We start from the raw sequence: 18,727 nt of genomic DNA on the forward strand, positions 1-18,727 counted from the left end.
TCACAGCCCCATCACAGATAAGTGTTACAACATGGACTTCTTTCTGCCACCTGGTAAGCAGTCTGACTCCTACAAATATCTCATCTTTTCCCCTGGAACCTGGTACCTAGGATGTCTGGGCAGCTGAAGACATTAAGTATGTACAAAACAAACATAACATTTATACCCTAAAATACGTGAGGAGAACAAAAGAACATACCTTCCCCAGACAGTTTAATCATGTCTCACTGATGTTTCAAAGACATCTTACTTCATTTCAAAGACCATCTAAGGACAAAGATGTGCCTTGCTAAATCAAGGAACATGGCCACAGTCTGCACAGGCTGCTACTCTCAGAATGAGTCAAACTCCCAACCTTCCACCCTGATCCAACTGACGAAATCATTGGAATGTTTACCTAGCAACCAGGTTGTGGATAGCTACCTCAAGGCCACTGCTTGTCTCCACTAATTTGGGGTTAAGATATGAGATTCATTTGACAAGTACGATGAGTTTCAAGAGAATTGTTTAAAGGCTTCCTGTAGGGAACAGTTAGACATGAAAAGGAAACCCCCCCAAAAAACAAAAAAACAGAACAAAACAAAACAAAAAACACCTTTAAATACCAACTGGAGTCAGAATATTTCTTTCCAACCTGTCCCTACGTTCTCGTATTTCACTTGCTTTGACTATACTGGGTCCTTATCAAACAGCAAGTGAGTTGGTATAAAAGTTCCTCAGGAGAACAGCTAAGATGTCTCAGAGGTTAAGAGTATGCACTGTGTTAGAGGAAGACATAAGCTGGGTTACCAGCACCCACACAGAAGGATCACAACATTGATAACCTTAGATCCAGGGTATTCACCATCCTCTTCTGAAGTCTGTGGACACCTGCACTCACATATACACAGACCTAGACAGATACACATAATTTTAGAAAAAATTAAAAAATATTTTTAAATGTCTTAGGGCTAAATATACCCAGATAACATCACAACGTTAAACAATGAATCTGCTTATTGCTAATTTTCAAAACTAGTCTAGCTCAACTTCAGCAATATGACATTCCTTCTCCTGTAATAGCTATTATGGTTGACTTTTATACAATCAAATAAACTATCTTTGACCCTAAAATATGAAGAACATTATCTTGCGACTTATATGTGACAGTGTGAAGTGACTTCTACAGTTATTCCCCCTTATCTAGAGAGCGAAGTAGTTCAAGACTCAACTAGAGGCCTAGAATTGCAGATGGTATCAACTATCTACATATTATGCTTTTCCTATACTGGGAAACCTATGACAAAGTGTAATTTAAAAATCAGGCAGAATACTAGATTGGCAACAGTAACCAATAATAAAGCAGGAACAATTACAACAATATGCTATGATAAAACTCTCTGTCTGTTTGTGTGTGTGTGTTGTATGTGCCCATGTGTGTATTGGTGCACATGACTGTGTTGTTGGAAGGTTGGAGGAGGGGGTCAGGTGTCCTCCATTACTCTCTACCTTATCCTTTTGAGGCGGGGTCTCTTGTTCAACCCTAGATCTTGCCTTTTTTTTTTTTTTTTCAGCTAGACTGGCAGCTAGCAAGCCCCAGCAATCCTTCTATCTGCATGCCCCTCGGGGCTGGGATTACAGGCATACATGGGGCAATGCCCAGCTTGTTACATGGGTATCAGGATCTAAACTCCAGGCCTCACACTGCTCAACCAGAGCTCGTATCCACTGAATCAGCTCTGCAGCCCTCACTCTGGTCTTTTTTTTTTTTTTTTTTTTTTTTTAATGTAAGTTCTGGGGAAATCAGACTCAGGTCCTCATGCTTGTGCCACAGCGGCCTTACCCACTCGAGCCATCTCCGCAGCACGTGTAATACAGTTTCTAACAGGTGACTTTACTCTCTGACTATGGTTGGTTACAGGAAACAAAACACAGTCAGTGAGGCTACAGGAAGGGAGATGATTGTGGCCAACAGCACAGTGATGTGCTGTTTTAGCTGTGATGGAAGCCACACTGGAGAAGTGACTGAACTAAAAGCCCCTGGGCTGAGATAGCCCTGGCACACATGAATCACTACTCAAGCAAGAGATGCAGCAGCCAAGACCAAAGGGAAGATATGGCCAGCTGCATCATTCAGGACCTTCAATGATACAGATCATTTGGGATGCTGACAGCTTTATGTTCTGGGATGAGGCATCAACAGCGTGGTCATTATCCAGATGAGCAGTGCCTTTGTAAACAGTTAGGCAAAGTGAATGCCACTGGCTGACCCCGAGGTATGTCACCATCAGGTCACAGTGGCTGAACTGGACTGTGGACTGACTCTGAGGCAGATGTTGCCTAGACAGTGTCCACATAATTTGTCAATTATGGAGAAAAATCGAGACATTCTTAAAGCCTGTGGATTTTTCAGTCCCAGAGAATCTAATTGAACGAGACCCCCTACAGGTATGAGGCACATGCAGGCTCTCTGAAACCTGATGCAGTGACTCTCCTGCTATGTGGCAGGGACAAGTCTTTTCTAGGGGGACAGCATAAGTGGAGTATCCTCAACTGCGAAGGTCACTCAACATGGTAAGGCATGAACAAATCCCACATTCTTGGTGCTCGTATGTACAGCATCAGTACCACTGCCATCCAGCCTTAGTTCAGTACATGTTCATTAAGGTCTCAAGTAAAGTACCCGGAGAACACAGGCACACGACACTCAAAAGTCCCTGTGTCTGAAGAGTCTATGGCCTAAGTGGGGGGCAGGGGAGATGTGACATGGAGATCTTTGACTCTTGCAGGTGACTTTAAAACGTTGTAAACATACATAGTGTAACCTTTTCAATTTCTGTCACTTTTAGGCATGTGATTTGGTGGCACTAAGAGCAGTCACGTCGTTACACCATCCAACTCCTAAAACTTCTCATCTTACAGAACAGAAATCATCCTTACTTTTGACTCCTTGCTGCCATTCCTCCAGCCTCCTATCTTTAGGAGTTCCCCAGCAGTAGGAACAGCATTTGAGTTCAACATACATGCATCATTTGTGACTGGCATATTTCACATTATATAACATCCTCAGGGTTATACATCTGTTGGAACTCCATGTCCTTTTAAAAGCTGGGTAGCATCTATCATACAGATAGATGCCATTCTGCCTATCTCTTTATCCCTTAGCTGGCACTTGGGGTGTCTCTGCATTTTAGCTGCTGTGAGTTATGCTCAATACAGTGGATGCACAAATATCTGAGTTCCGGCTTCTCGTCCTTTCTTGCCGGTTCCCCTTTGCCTTTCAGTCAATGGCTCCATCTTGATCTCATGCAATTCCTTCTTAGGTGCACAGCACTCTTTGATACAAGGAAGCCAGGGGACAATCCTTGAGTGCTACTCCTCAGATCTTAGCCAGTCTTAGTTTCTGACAGTGTCATTGGCCTGTAACTCACCAGCTAGGCTTGGCTGCCTAGCCAGCCCAAGAGAATCCCTTGCCTTTGCCTCCCCAGCATTGGGGTTACATCATGTACAATTGTGTCCAGTGTTGTTTTTTTTTTTTTTTAATATTGGTTTTTGGGGGTTGAACTCAGGTTTTCCAATCTCCCCAGTCTTGTGGTGTCTTCTTGAAAAAATGTGCATGGGAAAGAGGCAGATACATAGATCATATTAGCAGCCATATGAAAGCCTCCATTTTGTTGATGGTTACCTTTTCCTCCTAGGCTACTGCCTGTATGCAGTGAGGGGGAAATGGGGAGTGGAATCTTGGTATGAAACCATGATAGGTGGTGATGGATGGCTACAACTGAACACAGGCATTCAGGGTTTTGTGACCCACATGCATTCAAAGAAGACTTAGAGATGAAAGGGAAGGGGGAACATTCTCTTCTCAGGAGTAGGCTACAGAGCTAGTGGGCAACCTTACTCAGGTTCCAGGTATGGGGACCAAATGTCCTGCCATTCCTTAGAGACCTAAGCAGAGAGCCAGAATCTGTGTAGTAGGAACACTTAATGAAAGAAGAGAGAAGATGAGAATCTTGTCTCTGTTCCTCTGACCCCATGAGGGCACAGCATGGCCATCTGGGAAGAGGCCCAGTAGGCAGCAAGGACACTAGATTTCAACCCACTCAGTGGCAGCCTAAGCAGGTTGACATCTCTTGAGGGCTCAATGCCCCATCTCTGCTTGGGCTGCAGAGCAATGTCCCGTTCTCTCTTGGAGTCCTATCCTTCCATGGCTGGGACATGTGTTGGAACACATAAGTTAAGGTGTATGGAAAAGGGTAGCAATCTCCACTTGAGTTTTGTCCTTTCATAAAGAGGAAACTGGCCTAGTGTGCATCGGGCTTCTTATATACAATTTCTTCTCCATCAAGCTTGCTGAATACAAATCACCATTGTACCATATTGAAGTCATTTAGCCACTCCATTTCAGGGGAAGCCATTACCCAGGTGGGTTCTGGCAAAAAACTGGGGACAATAGTGAGCAAGAAGAGGAAGCCCCCTCTCTAACTTCAGCCTGGGTGACATCCAGCCTGTAATAGGATTCCAGTTGTCCAGGTCATTAGGCATAGGCATGCAGCTTTCTAAAGGATGAGCAAGGGTGATTAGATTCTAGTTCAAGGATAGAGGATGTCCTAACACCAGGACAGAAAATAGGACATTTTTGAAACTTCTTCATAAGACAACCCAAGGTGACCTAAACCCAGCTGCCAATTGTGCATTCCAGTAACATCAGAAGAACTTGTCAACTCAGGATCATTAGAAAAACAAGGTGCAAAAATATTCTCTTAAGATGTCATGGTGGAGCAACGTGACACTTGTGTATGGGACTGCTAACTTCTTGTCGTCGACAGTCTGTTTAGCTGAATTGGCCATAACTGCAAGCCTGGTTCCTGGAGCCCACAGAGATGATTACAAGCTCTGCCAAGAACTGGACAAATGAGGCTGGCACAGTGTCTGAAAGCCCCAAGTGGTAAATCTCTCATTAGAAGAGCCATTAGCTGCACACAGCACATCAGGTGGCTGGGGTAGGGAATGGGGAGAGGCACCATCGCTGGGCTGGATCTGAGAGTACAGCACCAGAGGAAAAGCCCAGGCTTGCAGAGGCCTGCCCACACTCCTGCCATTAGCTGGCTCCCTGCTTAGAAGGTGAAGTCGCCTCTACAGGACTCACTAACAGCTTATCAGCTATGCTGACCAATTAGAAGAGGTTGCTCTCACCTGGAAGGCTTTCCCCTCGAGTTCTTGGGCTTTTTATCTCAGTTGAATGCAGCCTCAAGCTCTTAGTATTCCTTGTGCTATACCCTCCTTTTCTGCTTGGACAAACCTCACAATGGGTCAAGAATCATAGAAACTGACCCTAGATGTAAGAAACATATAAGAATTCAAAGCCTCCAAAAAACATCTTCATAGCCACTCTTACCTCAAGGCAAAGAAGGAAATAGCAGATCAGAGATGGGCGGAGCTTTCCCAAGAAGCCTCAGCCAGGAAGCAGCAGAATCAGCCTCTCTCAGTCAAGCCTAATGAAGTTGTGCTCACTAGCTTTCAGGGTCAACAGGACACAACCCAGAATCACCTGGGAAGTCTTAATGAGAAATTATCTAGACCAAGTTGGCCTGTGGGCATTTCAGTGGAGGATTTTCTTGGTTTCGAATTGATGTAGACCTAGCCCATTGTGGGTGGCACCATTCTCTAGGCAGAGGGACGTGAACTCTCGAGGACAGTAGAAAGCTAGATAAAAGCCTAAGCAAGCAGGTGGCTTGGTGGATTCATTCTCTCTGCTCCTGATGATAGATTTGACATGACTAGCTGCTGCTGAGAATTTCCTGATTTTCCCAAAATGATTGACTGTAACCTGGTATTGTTAGTCAAACAAACCCTTTCCTCCTCCAAGTTGCTTTCGTTCAGGGTATTGTATCACAGCAATAGAAACAAACTAGAACAGAAGACCTGGATCTTTGCCATTCTGGTTTTTCTCTAACTATGCTCCTTCCTGCTGAACTGAGCTATGCATTCTCCACACTCCCCAAACGATTAACTGTATAAACATCAGGTTAATGTGGTGTAACTTGTTTTCCACAACATTTCTATCTTGAACTGGAAAGGCCTGGTTCAATGACTTCAGAAAACCTCTAACTCCTCCCAAAGAAGTTCCAGACCCATGAGCAGTCACTACCTATGTTCCTGTCACCCTAGTCCCCATTACACACTAATCCACTTTTGCGCTCTGGTTGGCCTATCCTGGACACTCCTTTTATGAAATGACAGGAGGCATGGCCTCGTCGGGCTTCTTTCATTTAACAGCTCCCTTGCGTTGTACATACACTGTTCATAGCAGACTCACTCTCTATTAAAGGGAAAGACTGCATGGGAGCTGCTAGCCATTCAGCTGATGAGCATGTAGGCTGACCTAGTCTACCATAAACATTTGTGTACAGGTATTCATGCAGATGTCGGCCCCTGTGCATTGAAATGCTAAGGTATGGTAATTCCATATTTGCCCTTTGAAGAATTGCCAAACCCATTATTTTCCAAAGTGTCTGGATCACCTTGGGTCATAAGTGACAGCATAGGCATGTTATATTTTTGGTTTTAGTTTTGTTGCTGTTTTTCCATCCTTGCTAACACTTGTTATTGTCTATCATATTTTTCTTTATAGCTTCCCGAGTGCTTGTGAACGGGTATCCCATTGTGGTTGCACTGCTTTGATGGCTAACAACACTGAACATCTTTTCATGAGCTTAATGGCCTTTTTACACACACACACACACACACACACACACACACACACACACACACACACACCTACCTTATTCTTGGGAGGAGAAATGACAGCAGTGGTTCCCAGACTCTCATAAGTCAGTGTCTCTTATCCATGAATGATTAAACATGGAGCTGATATAGTGAGTGAGGCTGAGGGAATACCACAGATGTGGGCTTGCATCTAACTGGGTAGCTTCTGGATTTTTCAACCTAGACAAGTCACCTTACTTCCTTGTATCTCAGTTTCCCTATCTACAAAGAAAACATTGTGGTTCCTATTTTACTAGATTGTTATGAGTACTAAGAGAAGAGACAGAGAAGAGATCCTTAGCACACTGCCTGCTTGTGGAAGCATCAAACGATGTTCATTTCTTTACCTCCACAGCAAGCATTAGTGCAGCATTCACTATGGACAGGACCCTAGCCTGAGCACTGAGGTCACACTGACAGACAGAGCAGAGCAGGCAAAAAAAAAAAAAAAAAAAAAAATCTGTGCCCTCCTGAAGGTTATGTCAAGTCTAGCATTCTCAAAAACCTTAATGAAGCTAGTTATTATTACATTCAACTTTCTTACTCTTGATTGCGAAATAAGTACCAGTTCATCAGAAAGCAGAAGGACAAGACAAAGGGAGCTTCACTAATGAACTTGAACTTTAGTGAGAGACAAGGCATTAGCTTCAGTAATTGCAGCTCTCTGCCTGTTCCAGGTGTGGCCTTTCCTTTCTCTCTGAGACCACAAGGAGAGGGGCCAGAGAAGCCACTGGCTACAGGTCCACTAGGGATCAGGAGTGTGAAAAGCCCAGAAGTGGGGGAGGAGAGAGGGAGGAAGGAGGAAGGTAGGAGGTGGGGGGAGGGGAGAGGGATTAAGGAAAAAGGGAGGAGGGAGGAGGGGGGATGAGAGGGGGAGAGAATGATTTAGCATCTCTAGATATCTAAATAAAGGATTCCTGAGCCACTTTCCAAGCTAGGAGTGATTTAGAAGAATAAAGTGGTAAAATTATAAAATCGCAAAAAAAAAAAAAAAAAAAAAATCAAATAAAGAGGGCGCATGGGAGCAAAGGGCAAGGAAAGTGGTGCAAGATGCTTGGGATGCACAGCAGGGCTAGGTGGGGGCTTGGGACATGCACAGCATGGCTAAGTAAAGCTGGTACTGAAAGAACAAAACCTGGCAAGAATGCCTCTAGGACAGGAAGCCAACGATGTTCCAAGGCCACACTGCTCCGTTCAGAGGTCAGCGAAGCCATGATGGGCCAGCATTCTCTGCCAATTCTGCTTTAGGTCACGCCTGAGAACTAAATGAGCCTCAGAACCTTCTCCAGGTTCCCTTAGCTGCCCAGCAATTCTGACCTAACCAGGTACTTGGATGCCAGGTCCTTCCCTAACATTCTATCTCAAGAGCCTTTCCACATGAATGGAGATGACTTCCAGGGTCCGGTGGGATTACCTGCAGTCTGATGAGTGCAATCTTTCTCTATGTGTGCAATCTCCCTCCATGTGTGCAATCTCCCTCCATGTGTGCAGTCTCTCTCCATGTGTGCAATCTCTCTCCATGTGTGCAATCTCTCTCCATGTGTGCAATCTCTCTCCATGTGTGCAATCTCTCTCCATGTGTGCAATCTCTCTCCATGTGTGCAATCTCTCTCCATGTGTGCAATCTGAGGGAGGAACTGTGGCATAGGGGGCATGTCACTCATGGCTACTCAAGGCCACCAATAAGGCTGCCTTTGCAGAAAGACAGATGAGAAACAGCCATGGGGGTTTGTCCTACCAATTGCTAAAAGGCAGTATATCACTAGAGAAAGAACAAAACCAAACTGGCAGAAAAGAACAGCAGCAAAAGAACATAAAAGACAACCTCAGATGTATGGAAATGCAGAAAATAATAACGAGGCATAGCATTTTAGTAGAAATTGACAATAAAAACAAAATCAATGGTAGTAAGTGACTGAGCAACCCATTATTATTTTGAAAACACAAATACCATCCGTATTGCTTACCAAACCTGCCAATCAACTACAGCTAACCTAAAAACATGTAAAAGTAAAACACCTGGTTTTTAAAACCAGGACGGTGATATGCATCTGATACCTAAACACTAAAGAGGTAGAGTAGGAAGATCCAAAATTCAAGGCCATCCTTGGCTGTGTGTCAAGTGTTATGTCACCCTTAGCTACATGAAAGCCCGTCTCAAAATTAAAAACATACTTTAAAAATATAGAATAGTTAATCCTTTTGGTCACCCTGAGTAGGAGCGGTGTCTTTAGAAAGTTCTCAATGAAGGTATCATTAAATAAAAATTGAGTAAATCCAACTCTTTTAATCGTTTCTCATTACGTCTCACTTGTCACCAAGCAAGACCATGTAGAGAGGGGTCAAGTCAAAGATTAGAAAACCAGTATTGAAAGGAATGTAACAGACAAAAGTTTAGCATCAGAATTAATTTTTAAAGCTTCTGAAAATGAATCTGGAGGAAGGCAATAGGAAAAATGATGAAATAGGAACAGGTCTTTCTCAGAGGAGGCGTGGTCCTCAAGCAACTCTAAAGAAGGCAACATCTATCTGTAGGCTCTGTAGTGGTACTACTACCCTTCCCATCCCTAACAGTGACTTTTAGAATGGTTTCAAATCCTTTTCTTGATCAAGTACTGTTGATTTCTTTTGAAGAACTAGCCTTTAGTGTTTCCTGTAATTTTTTTATTCCATTGATTTCAAATGTCATTATTTTGATTTGCTGTTGTTACCTATGCTCACGTTTGTACCTCAAGTTTATTCATTATCACTATTTGGCAGTCAAATATCTCACAATCTATTCATAAATTCTCATGTTGAAAACATTTTGGTCTCTCTTTCTCTCCCTCTCTCCCTCTCTAAGCATCATTATTTTCCATTGTTACCACAGAGGAGGGAGACGATATTGGCTGAGGCCAAGAATGCCTCTAATTATTGTATGATACAGAGGGCAGCTAGCTATAATAGGGGATTATTTGTCCCAGGATGTCAATAGTTCTCAAGGTAGGAACCCTGACACAGACACAAAAATAAGAAATTTGAAAAGACAACTCCACAATCCTTAAATAGGACTGACCCTCTCCACCAAGTAAACTTCCTTATAGGCATAGAATGGTCACAGCAGACAGGCTCACCTTAACCATTTCCTCTCACACTTCACAGATATTAATTTGGGATAAATCATAGATGAACAGCTTTTAGAATACATGGCATAACTTCTTTGTGAATTAGGAGTTGGTGAAACTGTCTCATAGAAGGCTCAGAAAACAACAGCAATAAAATAGAAAAAAATGGGGAGACATTGAACTTCAATAAATTATTATATCTTTTGTTCACAAGAAGACGTCATAAGAAAATGAAAAGGCTGCCACATACAGAAAATATTCTAACAAAGAAGATATAGCTGGGATATTTAATTGTCAGAGTCATTCAAAGTATTAACAAAAATATAAACAGCCCAACATAAACTAGAGTTACCAAACATCTGTTTGTCTTCCCGGGTTGGCAACAGCTTTTCTTTCCCTGGCTGTTGCTAGGCCGCTATGGGTGACATACAAGCTCAGGCCACTCCACCCAGGGCATCAAACTACTGGGTCCTCTACACCTTGGTTATGGAGGAGGAATGGGCTACCAACCCTTCCCAAGTGTGCTTGCAGGATTCTGGACCATGTCTGGCTCCCTTCTATCTCTATTCATTCCAGCCTCTCATTCCCCACCTTGACCCATGGCTTAACATCTGTATAGTTGAGTTACTCTATGACAACCTTTGTGTTACTTACTATGCCTGTCAACTTGACACAAGTTAGAATCATCTGAGAAGTGGGAATCTCAACAGAGGAGACGTTCTCATCCTACTGGCCTGTAGGCAAGCATGTAATGCATTTTCTTGATTGACAGTTGTCATGGAGGGGCATGATCCACTGTGAGTAGTGCCAGCTCTGGGCAGGTGGTGGAGACTATATAAGAAAGCAAACTGAGCAAACCACAGGGGAAAAGTCATTAAGCAGCACTCCTTCACATCCCTGCTTCAGTTCCAGCCTCCAGGTTCCTGCCTTCAGTTGTTACCTTGGCTTCACCTGATGATGGGCTGTAGCCTATAAGGCTAATGAACCCTTCCCTCCCCACATTGCTTTTGTTCATAGTATTTAGCACAGAAATAGAAGCCTGACTGAAACAGCCTTGCAGGGACTCTCCAATGCTCAGTCTGCATCATCATCATCAACATGATTTTCCCTGAGAGCAAAGAGGCTGGGGTCTGAGACCACCCTCCCAGTGGTATCAGTTCCAACATTCCTTCCCCCATCACTTCTTGGCTCTAGAAATCTTACTGAAAGCAACTGTCTTAATTTCTATTGCTATGAAGTGATACCATGACCATGGCAACTCTTATAAAAGGTCCCACTGTTATCATCATGGTGGGAAGCATGGCAGCATGCAGGCAGACATGATACTGGAGAGGTAGCAGGGAGTTCTACATCTGGATTCACAGGCAGCAGAAGGACTGAGACTTCAAAGCCTGCCCTGACAGTGACACACTTCCTCCAGGAAGACCCTACCTACTCCAACAAAGGCCACACCCCCCTAAGAGTCCCACTCACTATGTGTACTTGTCAAACCAGCACATTTCCATTCCTGATCACCATAGGACTGTAGCCATACCATAAAACAAAAATGCATTCAGTCCAACTGGAAGTCCTGATAGTCTATCACAGTCTCAACAATGTTTAAAAGTCCAAAAGTTCAAAGTCTCTTCTGAGATTCGTACCATCTCTTCACTGTAATCTCCTATAAAATCAAAATGAAAAAGAAGATCACATTCTTCCAACATACATTGGACAGACAAGGCCACACTTCCTCATAGTGCCACTCCCTACGAGCCAAGCATTGAAACACAAGTCTATGGGGGCCATTCCTATTTAAGGCACCATAGCAAACTATTCTCATTCTCTCGCATATTCTCTCTCATATTCTTTCTCTCTCTCTCTCTCTCTCTCTCTCTTTCCCTCCCTCCCTCCCTCTCTCTCTGACTTAGCATAGGTCCTTCCCTGGACCTGCTTAAAGAAGAGTCGGCTCAGATCGACTCCCCGTAAGTGAAGTCTGGATTCAGCTCCATATGAATGAGCATGAAGCAAGTGCTTCTTTCAGATTAACCTCACCTAACTCCGGACTGTGAAAACCTGGGGTTCACACTTCCCTTCATACCACATGTATTTAATCTCCTCCTAGCCAGGCTACACAGACCTTAGCTTTGCCCACTAAAGGCCAAAGTAACAGCTTTTCTAAAGTCAACTCAGGAAACCTCTAGCCTATCATTAAATAGTCAGTTCAGATGCTTCCAAGGAGCCTTTGCCCCAAAACCAGTCCTTCCATGTGTCTGTTCCCCCACCCCACCACACTGCAGTGGCTACACAGTTGCCTCTCTGGGTACTCTGCAGACCCCTTTGGTAGGAGTCACTCACTCAGCCTGGGCTTGTGGAGGTAAGGCTCCCAGGAGTGTGTTGAACACTGGAAGGCTGGCCACCAGCTCTGACTTCAGCATTCTGACCCTGTCAGGGCCTCTCTTCTTCTGTAAATGAGAAAACGACTCCCACTCCCTTTCTGGAGTTGATTACTGCCTGGAAAGTTCTTAGCACAAGTGCCTGCCACATAGCAGAAGCTACGAAGCAGCTGCTGCCAATAGGGATAAGAGCTAATTAAATGTTTGCCGAGCTGGGCTGAGTGACAAGCTCTGGGTCTCCAGTGAGGGACTCAATCCAGAGTGTTCAGATGGCATCTTTCCTATGAGACTCAGACCCTGTGGGCGCTGGCACAAGTTTGCAGCAGAGGCTTCACAGAGAAATGGAGGTGGGACACAGGAACCTACGGTGAGAGGCACGAACTTGCTGCCTCGCCCTTTCCCTTTGCCCCTCTGGTGGATGGCTAGGCCTTGCCAGCGTGAGGCTGATGTTGCCTGTGTTGCCTTTTCTTCCTGGGGAGATGTGAACACAGATAGGTCACTGATGAAAGACTAAAAAGCAGTGGTTCTCGAGCTGTGGGCAGAGACCCTTTTGGGGTCGAATGACCCTTTCGTGAGGTTTCCATCAGATATCCTGCATATCAGATATCTACATTATGATTCACAACAGTAGCAAAATTACAGTTATGAAATGGCAACGAAATTAATTTTATGGTTGGGGGGTTACCACAGCAGGAGGAACTGTATTAAAAGGATGCAGCATTAGGAAAGTCGAGGACCACTGGGCTAGAAAATGATTACCCAAGTCCAATTTAGTGAACCAATTAGTTTATTGAACTTAGTTATGGAAAAGAGGTAAGCTTCTGGTTTGCATCTGCTCCCAGAGCTGATCCTGTGCCACAGTGCTCCATCCCCAAATATCTCAGGGTGAGAGCTGCCCTCCCAGGAGTGTTTACAGCACAGGTAAGACCACCACTTCCGCTCAAATTCCTGGCCCAAGAGGGACCAGCCCAGAGACATCAGGACACAGAAACCAAGGAACATACAAGGGCAAGAACATAAGCAACAGAAACCAAGGTTACTTGGCAACATTAGAACCCACTTCACCCACTACAGAGAGGCCTGGATACCCCAACACCAGAAAAGCAAGACTCTGATGTAAAGTCACATCTCATGATAATGATTAAGGACTTTAAGGACATAAATAACTCCCTTAAAGAAATACAGGAGAACACAGGGAAACAGGCAGAAGCCCTTAAAGAAGAAACACAGAATTCCCTTAAAGAACGGGTGAGGGGTTACTTATAGAAGTGTGGGTGACCCCAAAGCAAGCACAACAGCAGAATGTTACACCCAGGCATGGATGATGTCTTAGTTACTTTTCTATTGCTGTGATGAAACACCATGACCAAGGTAGCCCATAGCAGAGAAAGTTTATTTGGCCTTATGGTTCCAGAAGTTTAAAATCCATGGCAGTAGGAGTGAAGGTATGGTCCATATAGCATATACGTTAAAAAAGCCACAAAATCCAAAAATAAATGTTAGCTTTTCTTCCTCTTGGATTATCCAGTTGGAAGCCGATAGGGAGAAATCATAGTTATTTTCTAAATAGGTGACATACTTGCTCATCAGCATTACCCAGCAGTCCCTCCCCTCCTGAACCTTCTCATTAGAGAACACAGCTTGACTATAAACCCATAAAGCCTATTCAAACCAGGGCTGTCCTTGAATACCTGCCACAAGAGGCGCTAGTGCGCCAATCCTTGCCTGTGGCTGCTCTTACTCAGGACCAAGCTGAGCCAGGCACTGTGGATCCATGAGCATGAAACGATGGAGCAGAACAATGGAGCTTGAGCCCTTGGTTTGCTCCAGCTCTGTAAAAAGCCACAAAAATCTATGGAAGACCATAGTCAATAGAAGTGCCTAACCTGTGTACATTGCCCATTTCCCAGAGGGTTCTGCAGTGAGCACTGTGCAGGGCCCTCCTCAGTCCGGACATAATCTCTTCTATTCATAGATGCAGACATTGCTCCTCTAGATGTGGGTGCAGGCGGATGGAGAGAGAGTCTTCCTCAACACCACACAGCACAGAAGAATACTCACTGGCCAGCCACACTTAACTCTCAGACCCCCTCTGGATGCTCTGAGTGTGTAAGCATTGTAAAGCAGCTGGCCTGCACTACCCTCTCCTTAATCCTTACTTCTGTAGGACCTCATTTTAAAGAGAAGGAGTGAGGTATTGCGGTCTACAAAGTACAGAACGTAGAGCTGGAGCCAGGAGGAGCAGGAGTTCAAGGTTATCCTTGGCTACATAGCAACCGTGGAAGTCAGTGTGCACTACATGAGATTATCTCAAAACTAACCAACAAATAGCAAAACACCTGAAAAACCAACGGGAAATATCAGATGTAAACCTCCAATCTCAGGACTGGAGAGGCAGAGGCTGGGTGAGGTTAGCCTGATCTATAAAGATCAAGTTCCAGCCCAGCTTTTGCTTGACAGTGAAACTGTCTCAAGAAGAAAGCAAAACAAACAAATCGAGGCTTAAACTCAATCAAATTTAGAAATGGAAGCTCAAACTCAGAGAAAGGAATTGAAGCCAGACCTCGTGTTTCCAAATGAGAGCACAGCCCCCACCAGGCTATGGGGCCTCGTACAAACAAAACGCCTTCATCCAGTTCTCTCAACTTGAGACCAACACCTCAGACCAGGGAGTGAAGCCACAGCTGTGTGTTCACCAAGCAGAGTATTCTTGAGTCATTCACAACCCTGTCTGACTCTGATTTTAAAAAAATAAATAAATAAATAAAGTCACCCACTTTAAGTCCCCTGAAAATCCCACAGGTTAGCGGATGGGCCAGGCTCAGAGGCTCAGAGGCTCAGGGGTGGTTGCTCAAGGTCTTTGTGTTTCTCCCAAAACATAGGGCCTCTGAGGGATGAATTAGGCAATCCTACCCTTCTCTTGGCCAGGCCTAGAACCACAGGTACACCTGAGATTAAACAAACACAGGAAGGTAAAACTCCAGAGGCCTGAAAGCAAGGTCGGGCTTATCTTCTCTCCTCACCCAGATAACAGGTAATTGCTTTTTTATCACTTGCACATGGAATTTGAAAGTTAAAACGGAGGATGGCTTGATATCACACTTAACGCCGTGCAGCACACAGATCCTCAAGGGCCACTTCTCCTGAGGACCCCAAGTCAAGTCTCCTGGATCCACTAGCACAGTTCAATGAGGAAAACAGCCAAGGCCTGACAAGCGTCAGCCCATCCGCTGAGAAGACTTTCTAGAGCTGATAGCACATGTGCAAAAGAAGTTGTAAATTGTCATCAGTGGTCCCAAGGTAGCCTTTACCTAAGGAGAGATGTTTGGGGGAGAGGGGCACATACCAGGGAACGAGAATGTCGTTGCTTAGCAACCTGGAAAACCCCTCAGCCCCAACTCTATGGCCCATGAAAACAGAATATCTTCCACAGATGGAGCTTCTGATGGCAGTGACCAGAGTAAAGAACCTCCCCACGTGTCAGCCCTGTGGTGCACATGTACGCACGCACCCAGAGGCCTCTGATCCTAGCTTCACAGGCCGTTCTCCTGCAAGATTTAGAGCCTCAGATACCCCACTGTTTTCAAGTTTCCCTATGGCTTGGCTCAACAGATGCAAACTCCTTCTTGTCTTACAGTTCTTTGATTTCTCCCCCAGCACAGATTGCTCTCTTTCATCTGGACTTGATTCCCCAGGGTTTGGCGTGTTACTGGAAAAGAAAAAAACATCACCCTTGATCATGTTTATTGAATGTTGTTGTGGGTTGAACCATGTTCCCTCAAAATCCCTGTGTTCAAATACTAACCCCAGCATGTCAAATTGTGACCCCATGTGGGGAGAGGACCTTTAAAGATATAATCACGTTAAAATGAGGTCTTGGGTCAGGGTGGTTTCTAATCAAATCTGACTAGTGTGTAAATGGGAAACTAGAGGCAGAAACACACACATGGAAAGTGTCAAGCAGAGGTGCAGGCAGAAGGGGCTGGACACGTAGCTCGGTTGGTAGAGCTGTTGTCTAGCCCAGAGCCCTCAGTTTGATCCCTAGCAATGTATAATCTGGGCGTGGTGGCACACACCCATAATCCAACACTCAGAAGACAGAGGAAGGGTGATCAGAAAGTTTGGGCTTATTAAAAATCATTCTTGCCTATTTAATGAGTTGGAGGCCAGCCTGGGATACATAAGACTCTATGGCAGCTCATGCCTTTAATCCCAGCACTTGGGAGGCAAAGGCAGGCGAATTTCTGAGTTCAAAGCCAGCCTTGTCTACAGAGTAAGTTCCAGGAGAGCCAGGGCTACACAGAGAAACCCTGTCTCAAAAAACAAAACCAACCAAACAAAAATAACAAAAAAACTCTACCTCCAAAACAAAATGGCATGCGTAGAGACATGGTGTTGTTTCTATAAGACAAGAGACCCCAACGATCACTTAAAAGCCACCAGAAGCTGGAGGAAGCCTGAGGCAAGTTTCTGGACTTGGGAATGAACCCACCTTGCCATCACCTCAATCGTGGGTATCCGGAGGTTCCAGGTGTGAGTTTGTCCGAGTCTGTCTCAGCCTCCTTGCTGCTGTGGCAGTTTGTCACAGCCTCTCTGAGAAGTGTACACTTGGCACCTGTGGTCACAGGTCCTCATCTCCTTTTCTCATTTAACTATTTGACATTTCTGGGAGCTGTGGCTCAGAGAAGCAAACAAATGGATCTAGCGCCCCCTCTGGCCCCCAAGGGGAAGGGTGAGATTTTAACCCAAGTAGCTATATATCTGGAAGTCCATACTGGGAGCCTTGCCTCTGGCCTCTGCTTATTCTAGACTTGAAGGAGTTTCCCTTCAGAGTAACCAAAAGCAAAGCCATCTGCTAACTGTGTGGGGAAGCCCCAAAGCCAAAGCATTATGAAACATTTAACATGATGGTGGGAGGCACCGTGCCAGCTGAGTCACTGCCAGAAGCTGGTCCTTGCTGATGGGCAAGAGACTCTTGGCTACAGGAAACTGAGCCTGGAGCTAAAGTAGCTTTGAAGTTGATTAAACCTCCAGGGTTGCAGGGAGCACGAGGCTGGAGGAGGCCCCCACAGTCCAGACACTGAGTAGAACAGTACGAGGGAACTCTGACGGCGTTTTGGAGCACTTGGGAAAGGCTTTTCACATTGGAATTCTCAGAAATCCTATTCTAGTTAGGAATAGTGCATCTAGCAGGGAAAATAGACCTGTCATGAATAGAATAGCAAATCTCTGCCAGGTCTGTTCTGTAGTGGAAAGGCTGATATTGGTGTAAGTAGGGGCGTGTGTGTGTGTGTGTGTGTGTGTGTGTGTGTGTGTGTGTGTACTATGTAGGGATTCTTAATTGCTCACGGGAGCCTCTTCAGTCATACTTCATGGCAGGACAAAGGTTTCATTCAAAGCAGTCACCTCCAGCTACTGCTCTTATTTAAAATTCTTATTTAAAAGTCAATAAATACACACATCTTACGGTTTTCTTCTCTTCTACTCACACAGGCTAAATAGTATAGAGATCAATCCATCCCATAACTAGAATACTCACAAAATAGCTAAACATTAAACTCTGAGGGAAAAGAAGCAAAATAAATAATGCTTTTTCTGGTGCTTTCTATGAAAATAGACAACATTTCTAAAAGCAACATATTCTAAAGGTCTTAGCAAGTACTTTGCTAAGTGTATTATATGACTTATGGATTTGGGGAGAACTCATTATAAATAATGAGACTCGGTGTAGTAAATCATGAAGAGCCAAACAAGATGTAAAAATCGGGGAAGTAAGACCACAGGACCTGCCAGCATTGTGAGATCAGAGAGTGAGAGATGGGCTAGAAAGATGCGCAGCAGCTAAGGGAGCTTGCAGCTCTTTCATAGGACCTGAGTTCAATTCCCAACTCAGGAATCCTCAAGTGCCTGAAACTCCAAATCCAGAAGATCTGATACCCTGCTATGGTCTCTACAAGGCACCCACACATATGTCGGTTTAGACACACATATGCATACATTAAAAAATAAATAAAAATTTAAAAAGAAAGTAGGACTCATTGACCTAGAGTCAAACCAATCTACAAGGGACAATAACTGTGAAGAACAGCAGCATTCAACAAGGAAATACCAGGAGAAAACAAATTAACACTAGCAACAAAAAGCCAGCCTATCTGGAAACACATCTGAAGTGAAATACGCACGACCTATATTTAAAGTGTGGTAAAATCATACCAGAGGAAATGAAAGAAAAACCAAACAGAGGAGGTGTGACACGTTCCCAGATGCAAAGGGAACTGCTGTAAATTCACTCTGCCCAGATTAACTTATATAATTCTATATTTGGTCCATAAATTGACAATCTGATTTGTGAATGTATGTGGGAAAGAGAACACATTGGGAGAGTCAGGTTTGTTTTAAAGATGTACAGAGATGGCTACACCAAAGCTGACTTCACAGTGGTATTAGGTAAAGCAAGCCCAGGAAGAGGTAGACAGATCAGGGAAATTAAAAAGGGAGCTTTGG

At 44.4% G+C, this 18,727-nt stretch overlaps 1 protein-coding gene across 9 annotated transcripts in view; it reads right to left on the minus strand.

Annotated features, from left to right (window-relative positions):
* The window catches only part of D7Ertd443e (DNA segment, Chr 7, ERATO Doi 443, expressed), a 254,380-nt gene that overhangs the window by 98,752 nt on the left and 136,901 nt on the right, over window positions 1-18,727 (minus strand). The window contains exon 1 of one of the 9 annotated variants that reach the window (NM_001081331.2): window positions 12,186-12,300. The exons of 7 other annotated variants lie outside the window; for them this stretch is intronic. Coding sequence is in view for 1 of the 2 variants with exons in the window: in NM_001199941.1 (NP_001186870.1) it covers window positions 200-221 (22 nt within the window). In the remaining variant the exon portion in view is untranslated. Of the gene's footprint in view, window positions 1-199; window positions 354-12,185; window positions 12,301-18,727 lie in introns of those variants that run through there. One more of the 9 variants, NM_001199941.1, reaches the window with a different exon arrangement.

This window comes from Mus musculus, chromosome 7 (assembly GCF_000001635.26).
Source record: "Mus musculus strain C57BL/6J chromosome 7, GRCm38.p6 C57BL/6J".
Classification (NCBI taxonomy): Eukaryota; Metazoa; Chordata; class Mammalia; order Rodentia; family Muridae; genus Mus; species Mus musculus.